Source organism: Cucurbita pepo, chromosome 4, assembly GCF_057944985.1.
Source record: "Cucurbita pepo subsp. pepo isolate OVF chromosome 4, ASM5794498v1, whole genome shotgun sequence".
NCBI classification, from domain to species: domain Eukaryota; kingdom Viridiplantae; phylum Streptophyta; class Magnoliopsida; order Cucurbitales; family Cucurbitaceae; genus Cucurbita; species Cucurbita pepo.
Genome location: NC_141801.1, coordinates 4,783,173 through 4,799,199, shown reverse-complemented (window position 1 = coordinate 4,799,199; position 16,027 = coordinate 4,783,173). Strand labels below are relative to the sequence as shown.

The following is a 16,027-nucleotide window of genomic DNA, read 5'->3' as shown; positions in this document are numbered from 1 at the left end:
ACTTGTCATAGTCACGTTTTTGTGGTAGCGGGATAGAGATTGTGGGAAACTTGTTCTAACCTGACAAACAAGTTAGTCATACGGAAATCATAAGTCGCGGACAATTTGGACATAGGATTGAACCTTGGTCACATCTGAGAGAACATGTTTGAGAAAACGTGAGCGATGAAATGCATTAAAAATAATTTTTAAGAAAGCAATGTTATAGGTTAAAAGAAAATAAGCAACAGCCACAACTTTAATAGCATATAATCCGGGTAGAAAGAATTGACGACTAGTCTTATCCACTATAGTAAATCTTGGGGCATATTAGTCCTCGCAGGTGTAAACATAATTTTGGTGAACATACACCCCCATGTTGACACGATAGAAATAGTAAATACCTACCTATATATGAAAGCAAGTAAAAGGGGTTCGGAATGAATATGTGGCCATGGATAACACATCTTAGATAAGCATGACAAAGACATCCGACATGTAATCACATGCAACACGCTTTGAACAAGTATGATCGTGACACTTTGCAAATGTTAGCTGTTGTTGTGCCGATGGTAGTTATTGTTGTTTGCCAAATGTTTCCTATAATCCGCTTATTTTGCATAATTTTGTGCTCTAAAGCTTTAGAGAGGTGTCGTTGCGTAGTTTTTATTAATTCCAGTGATATTAATTTAGCTATGGTCGGTTTGAATTATGAATTTCAGTTAAGGAGTGCATGAAATTATTCAAGATTCAAACTCCTTTTAGGTCGGGCCAGATCACTAACTTCCGGCACAAAAGATATTGATTATTCGTTTTTAGCTTATAACATTGCTTTCTAAAAAAAAAAAAAAAAAAAAAAAAAAATTAACGTATTTCCTTGCTCACATTTTCTCAGACATTTTTCTCAAATGTGACCCGAAGTTCAAGCATTTGTTGATATTGTCTGTGAAATCTAAATTTCGCACGGTTAACTTGTTCGTTGAATTATAACAACTGTCATGTAATCGCTATTTCATTACCACAATTGTGACAAGTGTATATATCGTAGGTGAGATAGTTGTTTTTCTTGTCGTGTTTACTTTGAGTTACTTAGTATAAGATTAAAATTATAAATACTATATTATAACTTTAATCCTAAATGATTAATGATTAAGGAGTTGGGTTTCTTTGAAATTGGAGCATAAGCTATAAAATTAGTTCTCCTAATTTATGAATCTAAAATCTGTTTTCCAAACTTTATAGAAAAAACTAAGTTGAAATTCTAATTTCCCAAATTACAACCCAAAGAACAATTAAGCCCAATTAATCCAAATAGTTTGGTCTGCCCATGCCTATCGTTCACCTAACATTGTTTGTGTCCCGTGGCCGTTGCAAGTGTCATGTATGTTGTTATGCTATTAGGATGTGTTATGCTGATGTGATTTGATATGACATTATGACGTGTTACGATAATGCTATGATTCTATGATAATGTGATGTACTATGTTACTATATGTTAGGATGATGATGCATTATGATGTGATGACGTGAGATACATGATGATGATATGACATAATACGATGATATCTCATATTACAATGATGTGCATATACGAAATGTCATGTTGCATTAGGATGAGTTTTCTAATTCACAACCCCTAAATGATGTTATAAATGATGAATGTATGAAAGCTTATACACACGCATGTTACCTAAAGTAATATGTGAAGGATGTGTGGGGTTGTGTCACATGAGTGATTTACTTGAGAAAAAAAAATCAGATTTACTTAGAAAAAGAAACAGATAAGTAACAGAAAAACTCCAGATTATTTACTTAGAAAAAGAAACAGAAAAACCCAAAAAAAAAAAAAAAAAAAGTGCAACAGATAAGTAACATAAAAACTTAGATTATTTACACAGAAAAACCTAGATTTACTTGAGAGAAAAAAAATAGTGCAACAGATAAGTAACAGAAAAACTCAGATTATTTACTTAGAAAAAGAATACATAGAAAAACCCAGATTTACTTGAGAGAAAAAAAATAGTGCAACAGATAACTAACAACAGAAAAACTCAGATTATTTACTTAGAAAAAGAAACAGAAAAATTCAGATTATTTACTTAGAAAAAGAAACAGAAAAACTCAGATTTACTTAGAAAAAAAATTCTCCTCAACCCATCCTTCCAGAGAGTAAGCAAAAAGAAACAGAAAAACTCATATTTACCTTTACTCAGTTGAGAGAAAAAAAAAAATGAAAAAAACTCAGATTTACCCTTTACTCAGTTGAGAGAAAAAAAAATGAAAATGGCCTTTACGAGATTCACTTGAAGATAGATCTGAAGGTATATATTAAATCTTCATTTTCTTTTATCATACATTTTTTTTTTTTGGTTAGAAATCACAGTCAATACAGTGAGACTGAAGGTATATATTAAATCTTCATTTTCTTTTATCATACATTTTTTTTTTGTTAGAAATCACTGTCAATACAATGAGATATTCATTAAATTATTACAATGGTTTAGCTTTGAGTTAGAAACTAAATGTTAATCATTTATACGTAATTCTAGTAAATCATAGATTAGTAATATTAGATTAAATTGATATCAGTAGCCAAATTTGTGAACAAGAAACACTGAAATAAGGAAAGATTACACTATAAGGAAAGATTTGGAAACAAGGATCCAGTAGAAATTTGGAATACATGAGAACAAAATTAAAAAGAAACAGAGTAAATACTTACGGATAAAAAAAAGAAGATTCAGAATTAAAAACCACAAACTAATTTGGAATACATGAGAACAAAATTAAATTGGAATACATGAGAACAAAATTAAAAGGAAACAGAGTAAATACAGATAAAAAAAGAAGATTTAGGAATTAAAAACCATAAACTAATTTAGAATACATGAGAACAAAAAAAACCATAAACTAATTTGGAATACATGATAACAAAATTAAAAAGAAAATACAGATAAAAAAAAAGAAGATTCAAGAATTAAAAACTACAAACTAAATATACAGAGAAATGTAAATAGTAAAGTGCATAATAGCAACTCTATCTACTTTTTTTTATATATAACATTTCAAAAAAACTGATATCATGAGCTTGCATAGGTTCACTTGGATTTCAAATGACAGAATCGAACTTTCATTAAGAATATATTCGTGACATCGAACTTTCACTGAGATATATTCGTGACAACAACTGCTTACATAGGTTGACTTTTCAAATAACCGAATCGAACTTTCATTAAAAATATATTCGTGACAACAACTGAAGCTAACTAGATAAGTGACCTTACTATCGGTATGGTTATATTTGATGTTGACACGTGCCTGTGGTTCTGCACGTGTCATATATACTAATATGTGTGAATTATCTGTGAATCGGTATGCTTATATTATATTTATGTTATGTTATAATATGTGAATTGTATGATTATAATTGTGGTACGATGTGTTCAAGGATATGTTTGAGATAGGATACGAGAAGGATGCACAAAACAAAATGTAACGATAGGAGTAAGATATGTTCATGAAAAGTTAAGGCTAGGTTACATATCGAAGTGCTATGGATAGGAGAGATTGATGAAAGAATATGGTTAGGATGTGGGTAGAAAGGGATAGATTTGTGATAGATTGATAGAACGATAGCGTTAGGATACGTTCCTGTGATGATATGACTAAGGTACGTTCATGTAATGATATGACTGTGATAGGTATAGAAACGCTAAGACTATGATAAGTTAGGGAACGATATGACATGTTTATGATACGATATATTGTGATGTGATGTGTTATGTTTAGATTGTTTTGTGTGACCATTGAGGTAATTGTTGTATGAATTACACGTCATGAAATGACATGTTAAAAGCATGGAGCGTTATGTTATGTTTTCTAAATTATATATATACAACATGTTATGAATGACATGATATCATGATAAATGAAATGAAATGTAACCCCGTTAGGATTATGTATGATACGTAGACTGAAAAATGAGAGATGACATGTTAAGCAAGAAAGATGATAGCGGGGTTATATTCATTAATGATAAAAGTAGAAATATTGGGGACATCATGCATTATGTGTGCTCATGCATTTGGGGGATACCCCTATTCCATCACGAGGGTACGGACGCGTACATCCAATGGCAGGACAACGATCGTTATGTTTTGCATAGCGCTGCCGTGATGGTTACTAGTTCTAACGGGTGTCCGACCTAAGGAACTCCCAGAGTATGCTCGCCCGACAAGGAAAGTGGCCCAGCGGTGTGCGAACTGACTAGTGAGCCCACACTCGCACGTATGAGCTGTGTGTAGAGTATATGGTATACGTCCAAATTACCCGAGGACAGTACCGTAGGAAAATGGATTGAAAGAATAAGTCCCGTCATTGTATTCGCATGTTCTTGCATTTAACCCCCCAATAGTGGGGTCATTTACTGAGTATTTCTTTAAATACTCAAGCCATGTGCTTCTACATTTTTCAGGTTAAGGCAAAGCATTCCTATACGGTTGACGATGACATCGTAACTCAAGACCATGACATATGCATAGAGTAGTCTTATTATTTTCTTAGACTTAAGCTAGAATATGATTTTTTATTTAAACGTTTATTTATTTTATTTAGTCTTTTGTTATGTCGTTTTTAAAACTGTTTTCAAAACATATATGTCCATGGCAGTGTTTTAAGTTGAAGGTTATATTTTATGAAAGTTTAAATGAAGTATTTTCACATTCAATGTTCATGATATGTATGCAGCAGCAACCTTAAATTAAGTAGAAAATTTTGGGTCGTTACTGTAACGACCCGGGAAAGAAAGAAAAAAAAAATATATAATAATAATAATAATAATAATAATAAATAAATGAAAACAAAAAAAAAAAAAAAGAAACTCAGTCGCCGGAAAACCCGCAAGTTTTCCGGCGACCGCCGAGTTTCGCGGAACCCACGCGAAACGACGGCCACAGCACGCCCACCCTCAGCCCAGCATTTTCAGAACACCTGCAAAGGGAGAAAAGAGAGAAAATTTCGAGAGAGAGAGAGAGAGAGTTCGGACAAACGTCGGCGAGTGTCCAGTTTCTCCGACGAGCCCTCAAACCACCCTCAAACCGACACCAAACGACCTGTTACCACCATAAGAGGGATCCCTAACGAAAGCACAATAACTCAGGGTGCGTTTTGTGTTATTTCGTAAGCGTCGTCGTCGGTAACCGATGTCGGAAAATTAGGTTTCTTAATCGATTTTTAGATCTGTGGCTTTTAGGAGCTTTTAGGCCGCAAAACTCCCAAAAAGGAAAGAAGAACGACGAACAAAGAGGAAAAGGGAAGGAAGAGGACCGAAATCGGCAACGGAAACGCCGCGGGAAGGAGAGAGAAACAAAGAGGAAAAGCATGTGGCGTAGATGTAAGAGGAAAAGAAAAGACCCTAGAAAACATGTCCATCGTAAATGAGTTCCCAAATGTGTATTCGGATGACCTACCAGGAATACCCCCTTCCCGAGCGGTCGACTTCATCATCGAACTTGAGCTGGGAACTGGGCCTATTTCTAAAGCACCCTATCGCATGGCGCTAGCAGACTTGAAAGAACTCAAGGTGCAATTACAAGACTTACGGGATAAAGGGTTCATTCGACCTAGCATATTCCCCTAGGGTGCGCCAGTGTTGTTTGTTCAGAAGAAAGATGGATCGATGCGTTTGTGCATCGATTACAGAGAGTTAAATAAGAGAACCTTAAAGGACAAATACCCTCTACCTAGAATAGAAGACTTATTCGATCAACTAAGAGAAGCAACAATATTTTCTAAGATAGACCTGCGGTCAGGTTATCATTAAATAAAGAGTAAAGAAAAAGACGCACCAAAGACAGCATTTAGGACAAGGTATGATCGCTATAAGTTCGTGGTATGTCATTTAGCCTCACCAATGCTTCAGCTGTGTTAATGGAGTTAATGAACCGAGTGTTCAAGGATTGTCTAGACACTTTTGTGATCGTGCTCATTGATGACATCCTAGTGTACTAAAAAACAGACTTGGAATACCAGGAACACCTCTAAAAAGTCCTAGCCACCCTAAGAGAGAACAAGTTGTATGCCAAGTTCTCAAAGTGTGAATTTTGGTTACAATAAGTCTCTTTCTTAGGATACGTGGCGACAAAGGGTGGAGTATCCGTAGATCCTACTAAGGTCAAAGCGGTCACGGAGTAGGAACGCCCAACTTCGGTAACATCAGTACAGAGTTTCTTGGGACTAGCGAGATACTATCGAAGGTTCGTGTAGGACTTCGCTAGAATAGCCTCGCCTTTGACACAGCTAACGAGAAAAGGGGTACCATTTATATGAAATGATGCTTGTGAGGCAAGCTTCCAAAACCTAAAATAGAGATTGGTAACCGTCCCGGTATTCACGGTTCCCAAGATCTCAGAAGAGTACGTAATCTATAGTGATGCCTTCAAAGAATGGACTAGGATGTTAATGCAACACGTTAAAGTTGTTGCATACGCGTCCCGTCAACTAAAAGAATACGAAGATAATTACCCTACCCACGATCTGGAGTTGGCCGCTGTAGTGTTCGCGCTGAAAATTTGGTGACACTACCTGTATGGAGAGAAAAATTCAAAGTTTAACCGACCACAAGATTTTAAATATGTCTTCACCCAGAAAGAGTTAAATATGAGACAGAGAAGGTGGTTAGAATTGGTGAAGGACTACGATATAGATATCCAGTACCACCCTGGAAAAGCAAATGTGGTCGCAGACGCTTTGAGTAGAAAGGTGGCCCACTCTTCGGCCCTCATTACGAGGGAAGTAAGGGTACAAAGAAAATTTGATGGAGCCATCATAGTTGTAGCGACCGAGAGAGTCATGGCACAACTGGCCCGACTTACAGTGCAACCTACACTTAGGCAAAGAATGGTTACCTCCCAACGAGAGGATCCAAACCTACAGAAAGTCTTAAGCCAGCTAGCTGAGAGTCTAGTAATGGATTCTCAAAGACCTCAGATGAAGGGCTATTGTATCAGGGACGCCTATATGTCTCGACAATAGAGGAGCTAAGGAAAGAAATACTAACGAAGGTCACAACTCGCCATTTGTCATGCACCTTGGAGATACAAAGATGAATTTAAAACAACACTTTCGATGGAAGAGCATGAAGAGGGATGTGGCCGAGTTTGTGAGCAAGTGCTTAGTTTGTCAACAAGTGAAAGCTCCTAGACAAAAGGCAGCGGGGTTGTTGCAGCCCCTAAGCATACTAGAGTGCAAGTGGGAAAACATAGCAATGGACTTCATAGTAGGATTACCCAAAATGCTTAAAGGCTATACAATGATCGGGTAGTTGTCGATAGGTTGACCAAGTCAGCACACTTCCTACCTGGGAAAGCTACATATACAGTTGACAATTGGGCAAAGCTGTATGTGAAAGAAAGAGTAAAACTACATGGAGTCCCAGTATCTATAGTGTCGGATCGGGACCCACGCTTTACGTCAGCGTTCTAGCTCAGACTTTAAAAGGCGCTGGGTACCCGCCTCGACTTTAGTACCGCATTTCACCCCTAAACAGATGGACAAACGGAGCGTTTAAACCAAATTCTAGAGGACATGTTACGCGCTTGCATACTAGATTTTAAGGGAAGTTAGGATTCCAAACTCCACCTGATGGAATTCTCGTATAACAATAGTTTCCAAGCAACTATTGGAATGGCACCGTTTGAGGCCCTGTACGGGAAACGGTGTAGGTCCCCACTATGTTGGGAAGAGGTAGGAGAGAGAGAATTAGTAGGACCCGAGTTGGTTCGACTCACCAATGAGGCTGTCCAGAAAATTCGAGCGAGGATGCGTACCGCTCAAAGTAGACAGAAAAGCTACGCCGATGTAAGGCGTATTAGCCTGGAGTTTGAGGTAGGGGACCCGGTATTCCTCAAGGTGGCACTTATGAAAGGTGTATTAAGATTCGGACATAAGGGCAAGCTAAGTCCTAAATTCATTGGACCATTCGAGATCCTAGAGCGAGTTGGTCCGGTAGCGTATAAGTTAGCCTTACCTCCAGCCCTCTCAGGAGTACATGATGTATTTCATGTGTCGATGCTGAAGAAGTACATTACGGATCCTATCCACGTAATAGACTACGAACCACTCAAACTCAATGAAGATCTAAGCTACGAGGAAAAACCAGTAAGAATCTTAGCTAGAGAGGTAAAAACCTTACGCAACAGGAGTATTGCGTTCGTTAAGGTACTGTGGCGGAATCACCACAGTGAGGAAGCCACGTGGGAGCGTGAGGACGAGATAAGAGAGAAATACCCGAGTTGGTACAAGAGTTTGAGACTTTCGAGGACGAAAGTTCTTTTTAGGGGTAGATAATGTAACGACCCGGGAAAGAAAGAAAAAAAAAATATAATAATAATAATAATAAATAAATAAATAAATAAATGAAAAAAAAAAAACTCAGTCGCCGGAAAACCCGCGAGTTTTTCGGCGACCGCCGAGTTTCGCGGAACCCACGCGAAACGACGGCCACAGCACGCCCACTCTCAGCCCAGCATCTTCAGAACACCTGCAAAGGGAGAAAAGAGAGAAAATTTCAAGAGAGAGAGAGAGAGAGAGAGAGAGTTCGGACAAACGTCGGCGAGTGTCCAGTTTCTCCGACGAGCCCTCAAACCACCCTCAAACCAACACCAAACGACCTGTTACCACCATAAGAGGGATCCCTAACGAAAGCACAATAACTCAGGGTGCGTTTTGTGTTATTTCGTAAGCGTCGTCGTCGGTAACCGATGTCGGAAAATTAGGTTTCTTAATCGATTCTTAGATCTGTGGCTTTTAGGAGCTTTTAGGCCGCAAAACTCCCAAAAATGAAAGAAGAACGACGAACAAAGAGGAAAAGGGAAGGAAGAGGACCGAAATCGGCAACGAAAACGCCGCGGGAAGGAGAGAGAAAGCTCGCCGAAAAATCGGCCGAAGTCGGGTAAGGAAGATGAGATCCACGGATCCGGGTCAACCCGAACCCAGAACCCGGGAGAGCCAGCCCGTTCCTCCCTTGGCCTCTGCCTTCGGCCCAGCCCAACTACAGCGGCCCAAACCTCAAACCGGCCCAGAAGCTACAGTTCAGTTGAACCAACCCAGACTAGACCCACGGTCCAATTGAGCTGGCCTGCAAACCAAACACTTGCGGCCCAGCCCAGTAAGCCGAGGCCCAACGATTAGCCTTGGCCCAGTAGCCTTCCACAGCCCGCGACCTGAACCACGACCCGAACCGGACTGCGACCCGCGCTTCGACCCGACACTACCGCCCGACGTGGCTTTCTCTGCTGCTGCCACGTGTCACACAGCGGCGCGGCAGTCCCTCGGCTCAGCTCGGCGCAAACGGCTCGGGCTCCCTCCGGTGACGCTCCGGCGGCTCCAGCGGCTGTTTGGCTCGGCTCACCTGTTTTCGCCCGGTTTCCACTGTTTCGACCCTCCCGGACTTGTTTTCGGCCCCGATAAAGGTATCCGAGGCCGTTTTAGAGCCGTATTTCACATTTATTAAATTATAGGTAAATTGATTGTGAAATACTGACGGAAAGTGGTGAACGGTGTGATAGGAAACAAACCCCGGCGACGTAGGAAGCAGCTCTCACGGAACGGGAGCTTACGTTTAGCTATTTAGGGAGTACTTCGGCCAAGGCCAACCAAGTAAGTGGCCTTACTATAGGATAGGCTAAATAATTGTATGAGTTATGATGATGTGTGGATTATGATACTTGATGATATGTGCGGTATATACATATTTTGTTGAGTGATGCTTGATATGTTTGACGCACGTTGTGGCATTATGATGAGCATGATGATTGCATGATTTTTTACCTTAATATGATGATGTTTTCCATATTGAGCATGCTAGATGATGGTGAGTGCCATATTGCATCATGTCGTTAGATCGACGTAGGACACAACCCTAAGAGCATGAAAATGATATTAATATAAATATCCACGAGTATGCGTTACCTAGAGTAACAAAGAGATGAGACTAGAGGGTTGTGTCAGAAGAGACATTACGATGGATTTAGAGGGACCTCATGCATTTTGTATGTTCATAAGCATAGGGCTACTTCCCCTAGAGACGATGAGTGTGGACGCGCACCTTATGATGAGCGCGAATGCGCACAGGTGCGAAAGCACACAGATGAGGGTGTTCATGAGGCGCATGACACTATGGGGTTCCGCTGACCTCCGGACGTCGCTACAGATTAGCTTGACCAGAGGGTCCAGGGGGTGTGCGAGCGCCCTGGGGACTCACACTCGCACGTGTGAGTCGTGTGTAGAGAAGTACTACACATCCAATTTGTCCGAGACTGGAGGCCACCCCTGAGATGATTAGAGATAGGTCCCTAAATCATGATTGCATGTGTTTGCATTTGCATGGCCCTATAGCGGGGCAACTTACTAAGTATTCTTTGAAATTTCTAGTCTTAAGTTAGAATAGGTTGTTTTGCATTTCATTGTTTTAAATTATTTTGTATTTGTTTTTGTTTTCTCTAAATTTCAGTATTTCATATTTAAACACGTAAGACCATGGTTGTGTTTTCCAGAGAAGAAGTTGTTTTAAACGTTTTTTTTTTTTAAGTTTACGTTATCAACTATGTTCATGTAAGAGTTATATTTCCGCATTATAGATGAGCATGAGACGTTAGTAGCGACGAAAATTTAGGGTCGTTACAGTTACAAAATGCCTCAAGATATACTATAGGGGATGCAACTAGTTGTCAATTACTCCCTGCCCAAAAAGTTATATTCTGTTTAAGAAGTTGTTGTCTTTTTGCGTGCATGCTATATAATACCACTCTCAATCTTTCAAAACTCTTTTTCCTAAACCTCTCTCTTCCATTTTCTAAAATCTTCTCTTCAAAAAGGGACCTGAGGTTTGAATGCACGTTGCCCGACTATAGACAATGTGGTTCAAAGTTGGCTTGACTCACTCAGTGCTGAGAGTGAGTGCCGCACAATCGCCAAATCTGTTGCCAAGAAAAGGCGATTGTGACACTAAGCATGATTTATGTATATGAATGACCTTATAGGCATGTTTAAAGATGTGAGAACCTATACATGACATTTATGCTATTGGATGAACGCTATGCAAAAATATCTAATAAATAACATTAAAAAAAGAAATTGACAGAGGTACTTAAAAAATATATATTATACAGTATTAAGAAAAGGAGAACTTACCTTCTTATCCACCCCTTTTTACTCCCCCCCCAACTTTTTTACTGTTTTTTACATTTTATCTCGACAAAACCTACACCGTCGGATTAGATAATCCCAACTGAACCTCACCCTCATTCTTCTCCACATTAACATCTCCATTCTTCCCAAACTTCCACAAAAAATTACCAAAAAGCCCCTCTATCTCCTCCAATGTCCGGCCGTGAGTCTCGGGCAGAACAAAGTAAAAGAACAACCACGACACGACGGCGACGCCGGCGAAGAGAAAAAAAGCCCCACTGATAGTTACGGCCTGGTAGAGGGATATAAACGTCATTCCAACAACCCCACTGGTTACTCTGTTGACAATCACTCCCACACTCACGCCTTGGGCGCGTAGCTTCAACGGAAATATCTCGGAACTGTAAACCCACGCGATTGGGCCCATTCCAATCGAGAAAAACCCCACGTCCGATAAAACCATCGCAATGCACAATCCAACGGCCCACCGCCTCCTATTCACAATCATGATCCCGAACCCTAGGGTTACAAGCGATACGATCTTGCCGGTAACGCTGGCTAGGAGCAGCGGCCGCCGTCCGATTCTATCGAGGAGGAACGTCGCGACTAAGATGAAGATTGTTTTCGAGAATCCAACGGCCATAGTCGCCAGAAGCTTGTGGTTGGAGGAGGTGATTCCGGCGTGTTCGAAGATTCTCGGACTGTAGAGGACTACAGCGTCGATGCCGGAGGCTTGCTGGAAGAAGTGGATGCCGATGGCGGAGATCAGGATATGGCGGACGGTCGGCGTTGGGCGGAGGAATAGATCCTTCCAGACGCCTTTGCCGCTACGGCGGTGTTTGGGGAGATGGATGACGTCGTCAGTGCAGTCGGGAGGGATTCCGGCAGCTTGTTTGATGTCGGCGAGGCGGAGTTGGGCTTCGTGAGGGGAGTCGGAGGTACGGCGGAGAACGGAGGTGGCGTCGGCGAGGCGGCCTTGCATGACGAGCCAGCGAGGGGATTCGGGCATGATGAGAACGATGAGAATGAGAAAGGCAGAGGGGAAGACGCCGATTCCGAGCATGAATCGCCATCCCAGGTGAGTGGGTAGCTTGAAGAATGCGTAGTTCGAAACGTAGCCTAGCAATACTCCACCATTTATGAACACCTTTCAATCAAACCATTTTTTTAGATGTATATATATATATATATATATGTATATGTATATGGAGCATAGTTTACTGATTGTTAGTATATAATATCACATTTAGAAAATATACAAAAGCTTAGAAAAAAAGATTTTAGAAGATTGTTAGTGTTAGTATATGAATAGAAATAGTTCATTTGCATCCTATCACCTTCTTATTGAATTTACTATTCTTGGATCTACTGCACAATCTCTCGTTAGCCCCAATATTAGTAAAGACTTGAGCTTAAATGAGAAGGGTCTCTTTCCCAATCATATTTTATCTGTATGGTATTCATTGTGGGACCCTCGGTCTGAAAGATATGGTCTACTATCCGCTACTATCAAGATATACATGTCTAACTGATGTTCCACTACTTCCATTTTGTTTTACTTCACAAAAAGGAGAACAAAAATTAAAATTTTCAGATTTGAATTTATTATTTTGCAGAGCAATCCGTAAGATCGGATTAATAAATGGAAAACGGACCTCCGGAAACGAGGTGAGAAATCCACGAGAAGAAGTCGGAGCAACCTCCGTCGTATACACCGGAGCGATCATCAGAGCATATCCGACGCCGATTCCGGCCACAAATCTTCCAAACATCAGAAACCCATAGTTGGGGGCGAATCCCATCAGCACGGCAGCGACGAAGAAGATCACCCCGGCCAACACCATCGTGTACCGACGCCCAATCAAATCCGAAGTTCTTCCGGCGGCGGCAGCACCGATTAGCGAGTACAGGTTGATTATTCCGACCAGAATTTCTACCTGCACCTCCGAGAGCTTGAAATTGTCTTTGATATAAATCGCAGCTCCGCTCATCACGGCGGTATCTGCTTCAGATCGAGAAATTAACGAAATGATTGAAACAGAGATGGGTTAATTTTCCATATGGGAGTGTTCTTCTCACCGTAACCAAGTAAGATTGAAGACATGGAAGCTAAAATTGCGCAGAGAATAGCGAATTTGTTCATTTTCGCTTTGGATTTCGGGTGAGGACCCAAATCCGCCGGACTGGTTCTGCCGGAACTTGCATCTTTCAGGTCACTCATCCGCGGTGGCTGGGCGGTGGAGTTTGGTGGTCAGTCGGAACTAGTCGGGCGGCTATTCTTTCAAAGCGGTGGGAAGAGTTGCTGGTTCAGAGTTAAGACAAAGGAGTTGTTTGGAGAAAAGGATAAAGATTTAAATATTCATTTTAAAAAAGAAAAAAAATATATATATATATTTTATTAAAAATAAATAAATTAGTGAGATTTCTAAATTGTATATATATATGTGTGTGTGTCACATCATGTTTTTTAAGTTCTTTTTAACTAGGAGTAAAAAAAAGAGGTTAATTGGATGAAACTGTAATATTTGTTTTGAAATTTTAAAAACAGTAATTATAAAAAATTCTAATATTTGTTTTGAAAAGTTCTAATATTATAAAATAGGTATTTTTTTAATTAATTTCTAAACTTTAAAATATATTTTATTTAGTGTTTAAGATGCTAGATTGAATTAGGAAATTTGGAATATATGACAAATAATTAGATACAGAATTATTAATAGCCATATGATAATTCAAAATTTAAAATTTTCTTTTGAAAAAAAAAAAAAAAAAAACTTTATTTCTAACCATTTCAACTATTTTCCACGTCTGTATTATCATCTTTCTTTGTAGAAAATTTCCACAGCAAATTACCAAAAAGCCCCTCAACTTCCTCCAAATTCCTTCCCCGAGTCTCCGGAAACACCACATAAAAAAACACCCAACCTACCGTCGCGACGCCGGCGTAGAGGAGAAATGCGCCACCAATCGTAATCGCATGGTACAGGGACAAAAACGTCATTGACACAACTGACCCCACAGCATTATTCACCACCATTCCCACGCTCACCCCCTGAGCGCGTAGCTTCAACGGAAAAATCTCCGAGCTGACGAAACCCATGGGCCCCATCCCCATTGAGAAAAATGCCACGTCGGCTAACACCATTCCAACGCAAAGCCCCACTAGCCACGTGCCTTCCTCGTGCGACCGTTCAATGATCGTCAGCCCAACCCCCAAGGTAACCAGCGATATAATCATTCCGCCCACACTCGTCAGAATCAACGGCCGCCGTCCAACTCTGTCGAACAGTACAGTAGCTACCAAGATGAACACCGTCTTCGTCACGCCGACAGCCACCGTCGCTAGAAGCTTATGGTCGGAGGATGAGATTCCGGCCTTCTCGAAGATTCTGGGGCTGTACAATACGACGGCGTTCATACCGGTCGCCTCTAGGAAGAAATGGACGCCGACGGCGGTGATCAAGACGTGACGTACGGCCGGCGTTGGGTGGAGGAAGAGTTCTTTCCAGACGCCGCCGCCGTGGATGCTCTGTTTTGGAACTTCAACGACGTCGTCATCGCAACTCGCCGGAATTCCAACAACTTTTTTGATGTCGGCGAGGCGCTGTAGAGACTCTCCGATGGAATCTGAGGTTGTGTTGAGGACTTGTTTGGCTTCGCCGAGCCGGCCTTGCATTACCAGCCACCGTGGGGATTCCGGCATTACAAAAATAACGATGGCGGCCAAGAATAGGGAGGGGAATAAACCGATTCCGAGCATAAATCTCCAACCCAGTTGAAGTGGGAACTTGGAGAACGCATAATTCGAAACGTAACCGAGTAAGATTCCGACATTCAGAAAAAACTGCAACAATTAGGCGAAAATCGCTTCAATTTTGTGAAGGATTGAAATCTAGATCTAAGAAGAACAAAATTGAGCCATAATTTCAATTCGAAATCAGCAAAGTCAAAACATAAATCTCTGTTAATCCTAGAACGAACCTCCGGAAAAGAGGAGAGAGAGCCGCGAGAAGACGCCGGAGAAACCTCGGCGGTGTAAACAGAGGCAATCAATGAGGCATATCCGATGCCGATCCCGGCGACGAATCGACCAGACATGAGAAGGGGGTAGTTAGGGGCAAACCCCATGAGAATAGCGCCGACGAAGAAGAAGCCAGCGGAGAGAACCATGGTGAACCGACGGCCAATCCAGTCAGAGGTTCTACCGGCGGCGGCGGCGCCAATAGTGGCGTAGAGGTTAATGATCCCGACCAGAATTTCGACCTGAACATCGGAGATCTCGAAATCCTGTTGGATGTAGATTGCTGCTCCACTCATTACACCAATATCTGTTTGAAAATGGAAAAGCATTGAGAAAAAAGGAGGAAGAACAGAGAAAGGGAGTAAAATTTCTGACCGTAGCCGAGCAAGACGGAAGACATGGAAGCCATGATTGCGCATAGAGAAGAAAATCTATTTGTTGAGGGCTTGGTCGGAGGATCGAGGGATCTAATCAACGGAATTTGGAGGCCGGAAGTTGCAGTGACGTCATCTTGCCGGCCACCCATATTTGGTTGTCTGGATAAGCTGCGAAGATTCAAATTAAACAGGACAGGTCTGAGGCAGAGTAGGAAGAGATGAGTTTAGGCGACAACTATTTTACATTATTTATTTCACAAATGCACGTGGGTGGCGTGTACAATTCAATTTAATATTTCACCTAATTTTTATTATTAAATTTGGAAATTATTAATTATTTATTAAAATTTTCTTAAAACTTAGAAATATTTATTTTAAATATTTTTATGGTTAGTACAAAGACCCGTCCAATACATTTTTTTTTTTCATCTATTGCTTCTTCATTACCCACTATACTCCCCTT

General features: G+C 40.7%; 2 protein-coding genes across 2 annotated transcripts; both read right to left on the bottom strand.

The window, feature by feature from the left end:
* Nucleotides 1-11,123: 11,123 nt before the first annotated feature.
* Nucleotides 11,124-13,546, bottom strand: LOC111792751 (putative polyol transporter 2). Its single transcript, XM_023674326.2, has 3 exons — nucleotides 13,246-13,546; nucleotides 12,822-13,168; nucleotides 11,124-12,313 (listed from the first exon to the last, which is right to left on the bottom strand). Exons 1-3 carry the CDS (start codon nucleotides 13,385-13,387, stop codon nucleotides 11,240-11,242), a joined length of 1,563 nt encoding a protein of 520 aa, XP_023530094.2. The 5' UTR covers nucleotides 13,388-13,546; the 3' UTR covers nucleotides 11,124-11,239.
* Nucleotides 13,547-13,826: 280 nt separating this feature from the next.
* Nucleotides 13,827-15,801, bottom strand: LOC111792750 (polyol transporter 5). The gene is made up of 3 exons (XM_023674325.2): nucleotides 15,563-15,801; nucleotides 15,148-15,494; nucleotides 13,827-15,010 (listed from the first exon to the last, which is right to left on the bottom strand). Exons 1-3 carry the CDS (start codon nucleotides 15,711-15,713, stop codon nucleotides 13,958-13,960), a joined length of 1,551 nt encoding a protein of 516 aa, XP_023530093.2. The 5' UTR covers nucleotides 15,714-15,801; the 3' UTR covers nucleotides 13,827-13,957.
* Between the last annotated feature and the right edge of the window lie 226 nt (nucleotides 15,802-16,027).

What these genes read in the sequence shown, in the direction of transcription:
- LOC111792751 (XM_023674326.2), bottom strand. Translation starts at nt 13,387, where the DNA reads ATGAGTGACCTGAAAGATGCAAGTTCCGGCAGAACCAGTCCGGCGGAT. An exon ending in TTCAATCTTACTTGGTTACG is followed by an intron (nt 13,169 to 13,245) that starts GTGAGAAGAACA and finishes GATCTGAAGCAG; the next exon opens with ATACCGCCGTGATGAGCGGA. An exon ending in TTCTCACCTCGTTTCCGGAG is followed by an intron (nt 12,314 to 12,821) that starts GTCCGTTTTCCA and finishes TTTGATTGAAAG; the next exon opens with GTGTTCATAAATGGTGGAGT.
- LOC111792750 (XM_023674325.2), bottom strand. Translation starts at nt 15,713, where the DNA reads ATGGGTGGCCGGCAAGATGACGTCACTGCAACTTCCGGCCTCCAAATT. An exon ending in TTCCGTCTTGCTCGGCTACG is followed by an intron (nt 15,495 to 15,562) that starts GTCAGAAATTTT and finishes ATTTTCAAACAG; the next exon opens with ATATTGGTGTAATGAGTGGA. An exon ending in CTCTCTCCTCTTTTCCGGAG is followed by an intron (nt 15,011 to 15,147) that starts GTTCGTTCTAGG and finishes TAATTGTTGCAG; the next exon opens with TTTTTTCTGAATGTCGGAAT.